The sequence below is a fragment of the Pipra filicauda genome, unplaced genomic scaffold (genome assembly GCF_003945595.2).
Source record: "Pipra filicauda isolate LSUMZ 115617 unplaced genomic scaffold, ASM394559v2 scaffold118_size2161507_pilon, whole genome shotgun sequence".
NCBI lineage: Eukaryota > Metazoa > Chordata > Aves > Passeriformes > Pipridae > Pipra > Pipra filicauda.
In genome coordinates this window covers 1,667,501-1,681,328 of record NW_024103640.1, presented here as the reverse complement: position 1 = coordinate 1,681,328, position 13,828 = coordinate 1,667,501, and the positions used below count along the sequence as shown (strand labels likewise).

Below are 13,828 nucleotides of genomic sequence, written 5' to 3'. Positions count from 1 at the left end.
TGCAAGTCTTCCATCCTCCAAACTCCAGATATTCGGAGTATTATATCATTTTCAACTTCAAGGATATCTCAGCGGTGGAGAGGATACAGAATAAACTGGAGGAGACTGGACAACTTTACGACACCTTTTGGTCCTACTTGCAAAGCAGAGAGGGGGAAAATACATATATTCTACTAATACTTGCTTGTGCAAGTTATGAAACTAAGTGTTGTAGGATCTGGTTCAGCACTTGCTGTGCTTGCAGCTCCATGGTGACATTGAACTTGCTCGGGGACAGAATAAACCTTTGCCTTCTTGGCAGATGATTTGCAGGGGGAGGCGTCGTTTGGGGGAACCTGCAGTTCCCCTGACCCACTTTGTCAGGATGGTTTGCTGCTGGCTAAATATCATTAATTTGAAAGCGAGAGGAAAGTGACCCAAAGGGGAAGGCTGGGAAAGAGGAGGGTCTGAAGAGGATCCATTTTGGGAAGGAGATGGTGGAATAAGGCTCCCAAGGAGAGCCCCTCAGCCACGTCAGGGGATTTTTTGGCTCCACCAAGGTGTGGGTGGGAGCAGGGGTGCTCTGGGGGGGAGAAGGGGACTTTGGTGGTGCCTGGCTGATGAGGAGGGCTGGGGAGGGCTGGTGGCGACCACCACATCTCTGCAAGGTGATGGTTTAAATGCACTTGCTTTGCAGAGCTGAACATGTCAAATAGAGACTGTAAGATGTGGAAAATCGGCAAAAACAAAGCAAAGCTGTAAGGTGCTGAGGAGACTTGATGGCTGGTGAGCAGCAGTGGGAAGGTGCCGGCCCCCCTTTCTCCCTGGGATGGGGCTCAGCCGTTCTGAAGCAGCACACTTCATCTCTCCAGGAATACCCGTTGGCAGAGCTGCTGCATCCTCCAGCAAGGTCCTGCAGCACTAATCAGGTCACCAAGCATTAGCAGCTCTTCCCGGGAAAGCACCATCCTGGCGTTGATCTGGGAGTCTCTGTGTGTAAGAGATCCGTGTGTGTTCGATGTGCAGTGCAGAGTATCCACAATGCACAGTCACCTGTGCTGTGGCTGCACAGCTGAGTGATGCCAGGATTGTGATACAAACCAGGAGAAATATCCCATCACTGACTGAGCTGTCCTGCTTAGAGCATCTCCTTCCTCTCCTTCGCAAGAAACTTTCTGAAGTGTGCCCTGCCTGTCCTTCAGGTGCTGCCAGCCAGAGAGAAAACAGTAGAAAAGGAAACAATTCATCGTGTAGGTGTACGAGTGAATGAAATGATTTGGAAGCTCTTTGTAGCTGTATAATTACAACACTGCATTTAAAAAGCCAATTATTGACGTGATTGTCCCCAGCAGCTACTGGGTAAATGCATAATTGCAGACTGTTGTAGCCAGGTACTGTTTGCTGGATAATCAGGATAGGCTGGGAAAGGGGTTTGATGCTCTTTTTGGGGTGATGCTTGGTCCTTGGAAGGTCACAGCTCAGGCAGACCTTCCAGAGGGGGACACACCTTGTGCCAGGTAGGTCCAGAGGAACTGATTTAGAAGGTGTCAATCCCAGGCCACTCCTGTTTGAGTCCATTCCTTTACAATCCCTGTGCCTGCGCTCGGGAGAGGCAGGCAGGGAAGGCTGCGCATCAAAGAATCACAGAATGGTTTGGATTAAAGGGACCTAGACCAGGTTGCTCAGTGCCCATCCAGCCTGGGGCACTGAAGACTTCCAAAGATGGCATCTGGGATGTTGGTTACTTTGCTAAGGATGTTTTTAGAGCTGTGAGGTGATATCAGTGGGGAGTTCCTCCTACAGGGCTGACCACCATGTAGTTCATCCTTTAGGTCCCACACTGATGTTGGTATTTAATGGAGCTGTTACTCATGTGGTGCTATGGCCTGCATTGCCTCTATTTATCCATCCCTGTAAGCACTGGTGTATAGGGTACATACGTGTACTTGGCTAGGTTGTCTTTGCTTGAGGGGTTTCTTTTAAAACTTCATTCAGAGCTGAATTTCAAGCCCAGTGTTGTTTTCCCATGACAGGTTTCTTCTGCTCCTCGCTAATCGAGACGCGACAGATTTCCACCCCCCTCAAGTTTTAAAAAAGCACAAAATCAGTCTCAGCCTCATACCTTACTTGCCAAGTTGGAGCTCGAAGCAGGTTTTCTTGGTGGCCAAATCGTAATCGCCTTGAAAATGGTGACAGACGTTGAGGTCAGGCCGGTGTTCCTGGCAGCGCTGGCGTGCTCCGGTGGGACCCCAGCACCCTGTTTCTCCCCATCATGGCTTTGGCAAACCATGTGTTTTGTTGCTTGTTGTTAAAGAAATATTTTTTTGGAAGGGGGGATTTAAGTGTATTGGGTTTGGTTCTTCTTAGAATGAGTAAATAGTCAGAATATGTGGAGGCTGCAACCAAAATGGTCGTCCGTGAAATCTCCATTTCTTCTTCAGGGGAGGAACCGGTCTCCCTGATTCCATCCCTTCCCACCTGCTCTTTCCTCAGGCCCCAAAAAGCTTCTGTTTTGTGGAAGCTTGAGCACTGCTGCAAAACCCAGTGAAAATGTGGCTTTGGGAGAAAATGGTGAATTCTTGCAATTCTTAACTCCAGTCTAAATCTTGGACTGGCAAGGCAATGCCAGCTGTGCTGTTGTTCTGCTATTGCTGGGGCTTGGGATTCTTTTTGAAGTTTGGGTTCGTGGCATTAATGTTTTGTCCTGGTTCGTCCTTAAAAGAGGGTTTTTAAACGGAGGTATAATGGGAAAAAAATGGCATTACTGATACTTGGTTTAGAAAGTATTTTCCCAGTTTTATTAATATGATTTCAAGAAGTTTGAATTTGCGGGCAAAAAATAATTTCAGGGATATCAATATTGATATATCAATTTCAACACTGAATATCCATTTCAGAAATATCATTTATCAATAAGTCATAAGTAAGGAAAATCTAGTAAAGATGGCAAGTGGGATGTTGAGGGTCCTGTAAAGCAAAATTTCTTCTGGATTTTTTGACATTTTCACAACTAATCTGGTTCCCAAGACTCTCCACCGGGCCTGTGCATAAAGAAAGTGGACTCAGTTAGCAGAATCTTATTTTTTCAAAGACAGAACAGCAGTGGTACTTCTTGTTTTACAAGCAGTACCGCACAACTTCCTTCAGAGTTTCGGGGATATTTTCCTTTTTCAGTGTTTCTGAATCTGGTTCATCTCATGATAAAGAAAAACAGATTAGAGAGGAAGTACCTTCTTGTACATAAATGCAGCTACTGTTGTTACTTAATATTATTCTAATTATTATGACAACAGCAGTGACAATGCTGATGCTCACAGTGCCGTAACAGCTACTTAAAACCAGTTAATGATGGGCCAGGTTAATTATAATCCTTTTGCAATCTGGAGGATCAGGAGGGAGAATTAGTGCAAGAAGGAAAACAAAAAATGTTTGGACAGTTACGGTTTCCCATCTACACTGGTGCTACCACTACCAGGAAAAGGTGAGTCATACCAGAGCAGCTCTTTCTTACCAAGGGAGAAGTTGGGCTGCTGCAGGCATGGAGTGGACCCACTTATCTCCCAGCCCTGCGACGCTTCCTGTGTCCCAACTGTTTCACTTCTCTAGTTTTCAGTTGAAAGGAATTTCAACAGTGTGGATTTCCAAAAGAGAGAGAGGGGAAAAAAAAAAAAGAGAGATATTTGACAAGCCAGATGGAGAAGAACTGAATCAAGTACAAGTGGTAACAATTAACTCGATTTTTTTTCTTCCCCCCTTTAAATACCATAACAACTCCAAATTTATCAGTCCAAAAAATCAAGCAGTCAGTTGACATTAAAGCTGAATAAAGAAGTTCCTGGGTTTGGCTCAGGCTGTTGCTCCCATAATTGTTTGGTGGCGAGCAGAAGAGAGGGAGGGGGATGCTTACTGCAGGTTGCAGGTGTTCGAGTCACTTTTGTCTTTGCATTTGATAGTGAAAGGTGTGTGTGTGCCCTGTAGGTGCAGGTAGCCTGGTAAAGAATCCTTGGCTTTGTTTACAGGTGTGGGTTTTAGGAATGTGAATGAGAACACAGGAGCTAAACCACCAAGGCTTGTGGTGCTGGACTGTAGAGGGGATGCTGCTGAGAGCAAGGGCTGGACCATCCAGGCAGCAAAGGCCAAATCTTGGTCTGCTCAGAGCTTTCTCTGGCACGGGGATTCCTCTGAGGGAGTAAATCTGCAGCTGTGAATGAAATCTTTGTGAACACCATTGGCACGTCCGCAGTCGCTGCTTTCGCTGCCGGTTTGTTTGTGAAAACACTGGGAAAACTGGGGTGTCTCTGACGCCACGGGTTTGTGAGCAGCCCCTGAGATGCCCTGGGGTACAAGACACGATGTATCAGTCTCTCGCTCCTTACCCTGGTGGTCCTTCCCCAGCAGTGTCCTGCACCCTGAGCTGCCTGTGTGGGGCAGGGGCACCGAGAGGATGTTGCTGTGTGTGGTATTTCAGCGCTGCTCTTCTGTGAAGCCGCTGGTGTGTCCGGCGAGCAGCTTTCCTGGATCCAGCCCTGACTTTTGAGAAACGAAGGAAGCTCTTCCAAAGCACATTGGCACACGCATGCAGATTATTCCATTACTCACTTGGCAATGCCTGAACTTGCATGCCTAGCTCCAGAAATCTTTTTTTTTTAATTTTTTTTTTTCCCCTCCCAGCAGTGGCATCTAGCTGACAGCTTCTCCTCCCAGCTGGTCTTCTCCCCAGCATCTTGTCTGGCTTTGCTGCTGGTGGCTCTGGACATGGCTTTGGGCCTTGCTCAGAGCCAGCTGTAATGTGCCTGGAGGTGTTGGCTTGCTTCGACTCGGACTTTGAGCACGCCGGGTGTATCTGTGAGCACAGTCCAGAACCACCAGCTTTTCCTTAATATAAAAAAAGCCCCTTAATGGTGAAAGCAGCCATCTCTTCATATTTTACCGAGTAATTGTGCCAACTGCCCTTAAAGGCACTCAAATGCCAATATCCATCCCGCTCATTTGTTGACATTTTGCGGATCAGAAGCTAAATCTGTCACTTGTGTGTCACTGGTTAAGTCACTTCTTTTCAGGGCATGGCAGGCAAGAGCTGTTCTGCTGCATTTTTTTTAAGGCAGGAGCCAATAACTCGAGAAGCACTTAAAAAATCCGTGCCGTAGTGAAATGCTGTGCCTTGTCACTAGTCTTTTGCTGACTGGGATGTACAGAAGGAATAAATACGTAATGGTGGGTGAGGCTTCACTGGGTGAGACCAGTCAGGTGTCATCTTAACCCCAGGTTTGCATTTGGTACGTGGTATCCTTGTGTAATTCTCCAGAAGGGGTAATTTCCCAAATAGGAAGAAAATGAGCAGTAAAATTGACTGGGAGGAAAAATGTACACGCAAAAAAGCGAATGGTAATTGGAAGCTATTTGTAAAGAGTTGATGAGCTGTCCAGGAAGGAGAGGACAACTTTGGCCCAAATCCAAAACCCACTTCACTCGCTTCAGTGGCGAGATGAGAACAGCAATTAGATATTAAAAAAATCAATATATGACAATTAAAAAAATGGAAAATGGATAACAATCAATCGCAGTGAGAAGCCATGACGGCTAGAGAGCTGGTCAGGGGAGCTGAAGATGCCGAGGAAAACTCGTGCCTGGCACCAATGGGGAGAAGGGGAGAGAAGGCTCCTCGGTATTCTGGAGAAAAGAGAAGTGATAGATGGAAGAAACAGTAAAGTAGAAATTTTTGTTAAAAACTTCTGCTGTAGACCTGGAAAGGAGCCTTGCTGTGTTTCTGTGTCATGGGAGGGTGGTGACGTTTTTTCTAGCTCATTAGTAGCCAAGGAGGATTTTATACAAGGTACAGTGGAGATAAATACTTTTAAACAAAAAGGCCCTAACAGCTTGCACCCAAGAAACTCTGAAGAGTTGACACGTGATGCTAGTTTTTCAAAAAGCTTATGGACTGGGAAAATGATGTCAAGAGCTGGTCAGGGTAACGTGGGAGAGTTGGCAACACTTTGCTTATCTCTTCTGGGCAAAATAATTGAAGAGCCAACATAAGATTCAATTGATAAAGAATTAAGGGATAGAAATATAATTCGTGCCACTCAGCTTAGATTTATGGAATATAGATCTTGTTAAATAAAGCTGATTTCATTCTTGTAGGTGACAACTTTGGTTGATAAATGCAGATGAAATAGACTCTGCGTGGTGTTGGACACGGCGCCTTGTGATATTGTGCATGGGAGGACTGAGCACTGGGTGGTACTGCTGGCACAGGCAATTCAGAGCTGGCCAATAGATTTGGGAATGTGGGGGCTTAGCTGGAGAGGTCAGCAGGGACCACAGTGGTGGTTAGTGCTTCATTGGTGATCTGGAAATTAATATGCAATTGCGGCTGATTCGCTTTGTGGGTGAAGCGGAGTTGGGTGGACGGGTGAAGAGCAAGAGGGGTGGGTTTATGGGGTGGCCTGGGCAGACTGTCAAGAAGAGTGTGTTGAGAACACACTGGGTACAGCCTGCTGTGCTCCTTGGCTAGAAGAGCAGAATCAGGGCCACGCTCACACAGCTGGAGTACGGTACTCTAGAAGGCAGCAGCTCTGTGGGAGGCTTAGAGGAAAATCAGCTCTTTCCCAGCATGGTGCCAGTGTGAGAAGGGCTAGGCTGGTCCTTGAGTAGTGGAGGAGGATGAAGGGGGTGGAAAAATAACTAAATTTTGAAGTGTGGCTTGATTTTTGGTTGCACAAGTACCCTTGCTGTGCATGAGGGGAGCCCACTGCGCACCAAGAGCTTTTAAGCGTATCAACCACAAAAAAAAAAAAAAAAAAAAAGAGAGAACAGGTAGATGTTGGAGCCAGAGAAATTCAGGTGGATCCCAGTACCCGTCTGTAAGTGTGGTTAGCTGTGGAAACTGACAGTGGTGGCAAGCAGGGGGTGTTTTTCACATCTTCTGAGCTGGTTTGAGTAGTTTTCACTGGGATTTTGTGCTTTGCCCTACAGATGGTTTGTGATGCTGAGGAGGTCATGCTTTACTGAAAGGCACCGTGTTGGTCACAGGGTGACAGAGGAAAGGTAGAGAGCGAGGGCTGGTGGGCCCTTCCAGCCCTGAATTCCTCGATGTGAAGCAGCCGAGGATGTGAGCTCCAGCCCTGCTGCTGGCGGCCAAGGAGGGTGGTTCAGCAGTGACCAGCTTTGCATCTGGATATGGGGGATTCCTGGTAGCCTGGAAATCGGCTGAAGCCCTGATGGCATCACAATGGATAACACATCCATCACATTGTCCCGGTGGACGATGAAGCACCAGGAGCCCTGTGGGACGTTCTCCGGCTCTGTCCTTGGCCAGCAGCAGCTGCTGCATCTCCCTGCTGTGACACCCGCCTTGCTTGCCTGTGGTCTTGCCCAGATGTGTTGGCTGGGAAGCCTTTGCGGACACAGGGGCTGGCCCATAGCTGGGAGACGTCAGTGGATACACAGCCTTTGGGTCCTGCAATCCCATCTGACTCTTGAGGGGACCCAAATGCTGTGCTAAAATGAAAAAACGTGGTGGTGGGATGGGAGGAAGGGAAGGCACATCCCTTCCAAAACCAGGGATCGCCGTGGCGATGTAAAGACCCGTCTCATCGCTGACGGGCAACGCGTGGATTAGTGCCATCATTCCTGCAGCTTGGCAAGGCTGCAGCAGACTGGAACGTATCTCTAGGTGGTGATATGGTCAGTCAATAGCCTTCATAATTAATCAGGCACTAATAGACAAATTAGAAATCACGTCTCTTCAAAGCAGGAGGTGGAGACAAATGGCCGGTGGATTTTAACTGTTTCGCTCCTTTATTTTATTGCCTGGTTTTACGTTGCTCCCTTGAAAATGGTGCTTTGTTTAGGGGAGTTTTGTACATAAACATGATTTTAAATTTAAATTATTGTCTTAATTACCAAACACGGATGGTGAATTGAAAACTTGTTTTTCAGGCAAGCACATGAAGAATAATCTTACATTTTACACTCCACTAAATCAATGTAGCCCTAATTTTGCCATGCAGGAAATCAATTCCAGTCTTTATAACAGTCAAAGATGTTATGAACAAAGTAATTTCGCAAATTATGGCAAGTAACACATTTATTGATGACTGTAGTTTAGGAATTTAGAATTTGTGAGCGCTGTAATATAATAAGGCCGTACTGGCAGGAGCTGAGTGAAATACAGATTATACGGTGAAACTGTAATGCATCATTTGCTATTAGTGGACTGGTAATAATTACCAGTTTCAAAGCAGCTTTTTCCATGTAATCTTTAGTCTCAGTCGTAACAGCCCTTCTCATTGACATTATGATTACACGAGCTGCCCTTATGATCTGGAATATCTAGTTGATGGGAATACTAAAATGTGGTAGTGAAAGCTCGATGTTGTATCCTCATTATAAGATAAAATGCTGTTTTCTCTGACCTGATCTATAAGGTAGAGAGGCGAGGTAGCGTTACGTTGTTAGCTCCTACCGCGGTGTTAAAAACTTACACTTCATTATGGTGAAGCAAGATGAAATTTTCCTGTTTAAGATTTCGTTTTGGTTTTTTTTTTTTCCCTGAGCTCACAAATGAGCATAGGAATGTGAAAGTCCAATTGAATTTCCCTCTTAATTTCAGCAGATTTAAGTATTTATCTGAGCTCGCACGCCTGGCACATGCTAAACACCACAAGTGCATTTTATTCTGGCTTCAGGATGAAACGTTAAATGTTATTCCAAGGGCTTTTAAAGTGATTAAAGTGTTAAATGCCTGCTGTAGACGATTGAGTCTCTTCGCTCGCCTGATTCAGCTTCTCAGGCCAAACGTAGAAAAGCGGCAGAGCCGGGAGGCAGGGAGGAAAGCTGGGATGGAGCAGTACAGCCAGCTCTGGATCTCATAGGATCCACGGGATGGTTTGGGTTGGAAGGGGTAAGATGTCTAGTTCAGATATCTAAAGGTATCTGGTTCCATCTCGTACCCCCAGATCATCACTCAGCTCACCTGAGGAAGAAAATGTGCACACGAAGCTTTTCTTCCCTTCCTCCCAAGTGAGATAGGAAACATGGCAGGTGCAGATAAAGCAAGGAAATGTGGACATTTTCTTTCCAAATCTGCCTGATTTGGTTTTTTAATTTTCCTCTTCTTCATATTAAGCAAATAGGAGAAACCTAATGGGGGCAACTCTCAGTGCAGCCTGTTTACCCTCACGGCCTGTTTAGCCTAAGGAGCAGATTCCTTTGAATGTGAGTCTTAGGTCAGTGCAGGAGTATGTGGTGAAGGCTGGTATCACCCTGAGCGCTGATGCCCATAGAGGGCTCCTGGTTTATTCCTCAGCAAACCTCAACACCATGTTAATTTTTTACAATATCCCTAAACAGCAGCTCTGTGAGAACTGCTGGACAAGGCTGGAAATGAATTTTTATCCTCCCCTTAGCTCCGGTTTCGGTTTACCAGCATTCAGCAAAGAGCATCCGTGTGGGGGTGGAAGTGAATTATTTTCAAAATCCCAGTAATCAATAAAAGCACCCTCACCTTCGCCATATCTCACACCACTCTTTCCTCGAGGGCAGCCCTCAAAAAGTTATTCATCCCCCTTTGTTTTGCCGTATATTAGAAGGGGCTGCTTTCTGCTGTCATTATTAGCCGGCTTTTTGTTTAGTTATTTATTAGTTGGTTGCTCTTTTATAATGTCCGTGTTATCTCCAAAAATAAATTATCATGAAATAGAGTTAGCTTGCTACTTGCCAAAGTGGCATTTACCATCCTCAGCTTCTTTTCAGCGCGAGAGAAATAATGCGGCTCCGTCAGGGCGCTCGGCCAGGCCTCCTGGCCACCCTCCAGCTCTTTCCCTGGCGGAGCTGCCGCTCCCGCTGCCTTCCCCTTTCCCTGTCCCATGCTCCCTTTTTTTTTCCTTCCCTTTTTTTTTTTTTTTTTTTTTTAATTTGCCCCAGAGTGGAATCTGTGCTAAGGAGCAGAAGTTGATGCCTAATTTTGTACACATTGTTAGTCTCAAAATAAAGAGGAGACTAATAATAACGTGTTGATGCCCAGCTTGCTGGCGGTTGTGATGCTTTGGGTTGCTGCTTTGAACTGATCCGTGTGAGTGCTTTTCAGAGGAGGATTTATTTATTTTATACTCACTTATCTATTTATTTACCCCCACACACTCCAAATACGTGCAGCCTCTTGTGCTGAGTTGGAGCTGGCACTGATTGACTTTAGTACCTCCTTTTTTTTCACAGCTTGTTTTGTGCTGTGGTTACCTGCCACTGTTCAGTTTTGAACCGGGAGCTGGGGATGGTTGGGAGGAGGTGGATATGCTTTGGGTGGGTTTGGACCTTCGTGTTGTGCCCCTTGTTTCTTCCCATCCCTGTCCCCTGCATCTGAGCTGAGGTGTCCCTTCCCCAGCTCCCAACTGAGTGTCCCGGAGGAGAGGAGCTTAGGCGGGGAGTTGAGCTCTCGCCCGCCGGTGGACGGCCGGAGATTGACGCTGCTTGTTGTGTTATTTTGCAGGTAAAGACGAGCCCAGCAGCTACACGTGTACGACTTGTAAACAGCCTTTCAACAGCGCCTGGTTCCTCTTGCAGCACGCACAGAACACGCACGGCTTACGGATCTACCTAGAAAGCGAGCACGGCAGCCCCCTGACGCCACGGGTTGGTATCCCAACAGGACTAGGTGCAGAGTGCCCTTCCCAGCCACCTCTCCACGGGATTCACATTGCAGACAATAACCCTTTTAACCTGCTCAGAATACCCGGCTCGGTCTCGAGGGAGGCGTCGGGGCTGGGAGAAGGGCGTTTCCCACCCACGCCGCCCCTCTTTAGCCCTCCCCCGAGGCACCATTTGGATCCGCATCGCATTGAGCGCCTGGGTGCGGAAGAAATGGCTCTGGCCACCCATCACCCTAGTGCCTTTGACAGGGTGCTGCGACTGAACCCCATGGCGATGGAGCCCCCCGCTATGGATTTCTCCCGGAGGCTGCGGGAGCTGGCCGGCAACACCTCCAGCCCACCCTTGTCCCCGAGCCGGCCCAGCCCTATGCAAAGGTTGCTGCAGCCCTTCCAGCCTGGCAGCAAGCCCCCGTTCCTGGCCACGCCGCCCCTTCCTCCTCTGCAGTCCGCTCCTCCTCCCTCCCAGCCCCCCATGAAGTCCAAGTCCTGCGAGTTCTGCGGGAAGACCTTCAAGTTTCAGAGCAACCTGGTGGTCCACCGCCGGAGCCACACCGGGGAGAAGCCCTACAAGTGCAACCTCTGCGACCACGCCTGCACGCAGGCCAGCAAGCTGAAGCGCCACATGAAGACCCACATGCACAAGTCCTCCCCCATGACAGTGAAGTCGGACGATGGGCTCTCCACCGCCAGCTCCCCTGAGCCGGGCACCAGCGACCTGGTGGGCAGCGCCAGCAGCGCCCTCAAGTCCGTGGTGGCCAAGTTCAAGAGCGAAAACGACCCCAACATGATCCCTGAGAACGGGGATGAGGAAGAGGAGGAGGAGGAGGAGGAAGAGGAGGAGGAGGAGGAGGAAGAGGAGGAGGACTTGAACGAGAGCGACAGGCCGGACTATGGCTTCGGAATGAGCCTGGAGGCGGCCCGCCACCACGAGAACAGCTCGCGGGCCGGCGAGGAGGGCCGGTCGATGCCGGACGTCATGCAGGGCATGGTCTTGAGCTCCATGCAGCACTTCAGCGAGGCCTTCCACCAGGTCCTGGGGGAGAAACACAAGCGGGGCCACCTCCCCGAGCCTGAGGTGCACAGGGACACTTGCGACGAAGACTCGGTGGCCGGCGAGTCCGACCGCATCGACGAGGGTGCGGTCAACGGCCGGGGCTGCTCCCCGGGGGAGTCCGCCTCGGGAGGCCTGTCCAAAAAGCTGCTGCTGGGTAGCCCCAGCTCCCTGAGCCCCTTCTCCAAACGCATCAAGCTGGAGAAGGAGTTCGACCTGCCGGCCGCCGCCATGCCCAACACCGAGAACGTTTACTCCCAGTGGCTGGCGGGCTACGCCGCCTCCCGGCAGCTGAAGGACCCCTTCCTCAGCTTCGGCGACTCCCGACAATCGCCCTTCGCCTCCTCCTCCGAGCACTCCTCGGAGAACGGCAGCCTGCGCTTCTCCACGCCGCCGGGCGAGCTGGACGGAGGGATCTCAGGCCGCAGCGGCACGGGAAGCGGAGGGAGCACCCCCCATATTAGTGGCCCGGGCCCTGGCAGGCCCAGCTCAAAAGAGGGCAGACGCAGCGACACTTGTGAGTACTGTGGGAAGGTCTTCAAGAACTGTAGTAATCTCACCGTCCACAGACGGAGCCACACGGGCGAGAGGCCGTATAAGTGTGAGCTTTGCAACTACGCCTGCGCCCAGAGTAGCAAGCTCACCCGGCACATGAAAACACACGGGCAGGTGGGAAAGGACGTTTACAAATGCGAGATTTGTAAGATGCCTTTTAGCGTGTACAGTACCCTGGAGAAACACATGAAAAAATGGCACAGTGATCGAGTCTTGAATAACGAGATAAAAACTGAATAGAGGTATATTCGTACCCCCCCCTCCCCATCCACCCCCGTCCCTAACCCATCCCGCATCCCCGTAGAGGTTTTCTAGTCCCTTGTGATGGAAGTCATGGAAGCTAAGGATATTCGGAAAGTGCTTGTCACCAGCACACCCTGTTTATTTTCTTTTTGTTCTCACCGTTTGAATGCATGATCTGTATCGGGGCAATACTATTGCATTTTACGCAAACTTTGAGCCTTTCTCTTGTGCAATAATTTACATGTTGTGTATGTTGGGTTTTTTTTTTCTTTATTTTGGGTTGTTTTTTTTTTTTTTTTTGGTTGGTTTTTTTTTTTTTTTTTTTTTTTTTTGTTTTTTTTTTAATTTTTGGATTAGACAGCATGTATGGTATGTTATGCTTGTTTTTTAAAGGTACCCTGAAATTTCGTTGCTGAGCAACCACGTCCTGGTGTTTCCAATTCCGTGGCGGGAAAAAAAAAAAAAAGGAGAAAAAAAAAAAGAGGGGAAAAAGAAGGAGAGAGGAGGAAGGCAAAAAGAAAAAAAAAAAAAAAAGGAAAAAAAAAAAAGTGAACCAAACCCAAACCCGAGAGCAAACAAAACCGACCATGCTGCATACATCCTGTAATACATATCATGTACAGTGGTGTTTTTGGGACGTGCGAAGGAAAACACGCTTTTGGTAACCCTCTGCGGACGGAACCGAAAGCACCGAAGAAGCGTTGCGTTAGCTCAATTGCTGTCTTGAAACAATAAACCCCACCGATTGGAGAAAGAGAGTTCCCCTTAGGAACCAGAAAAAAAAAAAAATTAAAAAAAAAAATTTAAAAAAAAAAAAAAAAAAGGCCTTTAATTGGAAAGTAACCAGTCAGGAAGAGGTAGATTTCTGTTAGTTTGGTTTCAAACACACACACACACACACACACATGCTAATAATAATAATAAATAATCTGAGTGCCTTGGATCTGTCGCGGCCGATGCCGATGGCTCCTTTCTGCTCGTCCTCCACGCGTAGCTCGTCGCCACGTCGGTCGCGGTGTCGAGCCTCTCCCCGCCGGGCGCCCGAGTCCGCCTCGCGCCCCCTCACCACGCCGGCTCCCTAGGAACGAAGAGGAAAGAGAAAAAAACTAAAGAAGAGAAAGAAATGACCCGCTCAGTCCTAGTTAATCATCATTCTCCTCTGCCTCTTTATTATTTTATTACTAGTGTTATTACTATTATTATTTTTAAACCAAACTGATCATACCAGTCTAAAGACCCGCTTGGCTCCTGGAGAGAGCTTAAAACGAGATGTAGAATCTTCCCCCCCCCGCCTTCCCCAAACTTTTATTCCCCCTCCCCATCGATGATTAAATAGAATGTGAAATGCGCA

At 48.1% G+C, this 13,828-nt stretch overlaps 1 protein-coding gene across 4 annotated transcripts in view; it reads left to right on the top strand.

Moving 5' to 3' along the window:
• Nucleotides 1–13,828, top strand: part of BCL11A (BAF chromatin remodeling complex subunit BCL11A) — a 72,711-nt gene that overhangs the window by 52,384 nt on the left and 6,499 nt on the right. For 2 of the 4 annotated variants that reach the window (XM_027738606.2, XM_039385844.1), the window contains exon 3: nt 10,469–12,754. In XM_027738606.2, coding sequence (XP_027594407.1) covers nt 10,469–12,474 — 2,006 coding nt within the window. In that variant the 3' untranslated portion in view covers nt 12,475–12,754. Of the gene's footprint in view, nt 1–10,468; nt 12,755–13,828 lie in introns of those variants that run through there. The other 2 variants (XM_039385851.1, XM_027738608.2) reach the window with 2 other exon arrangements.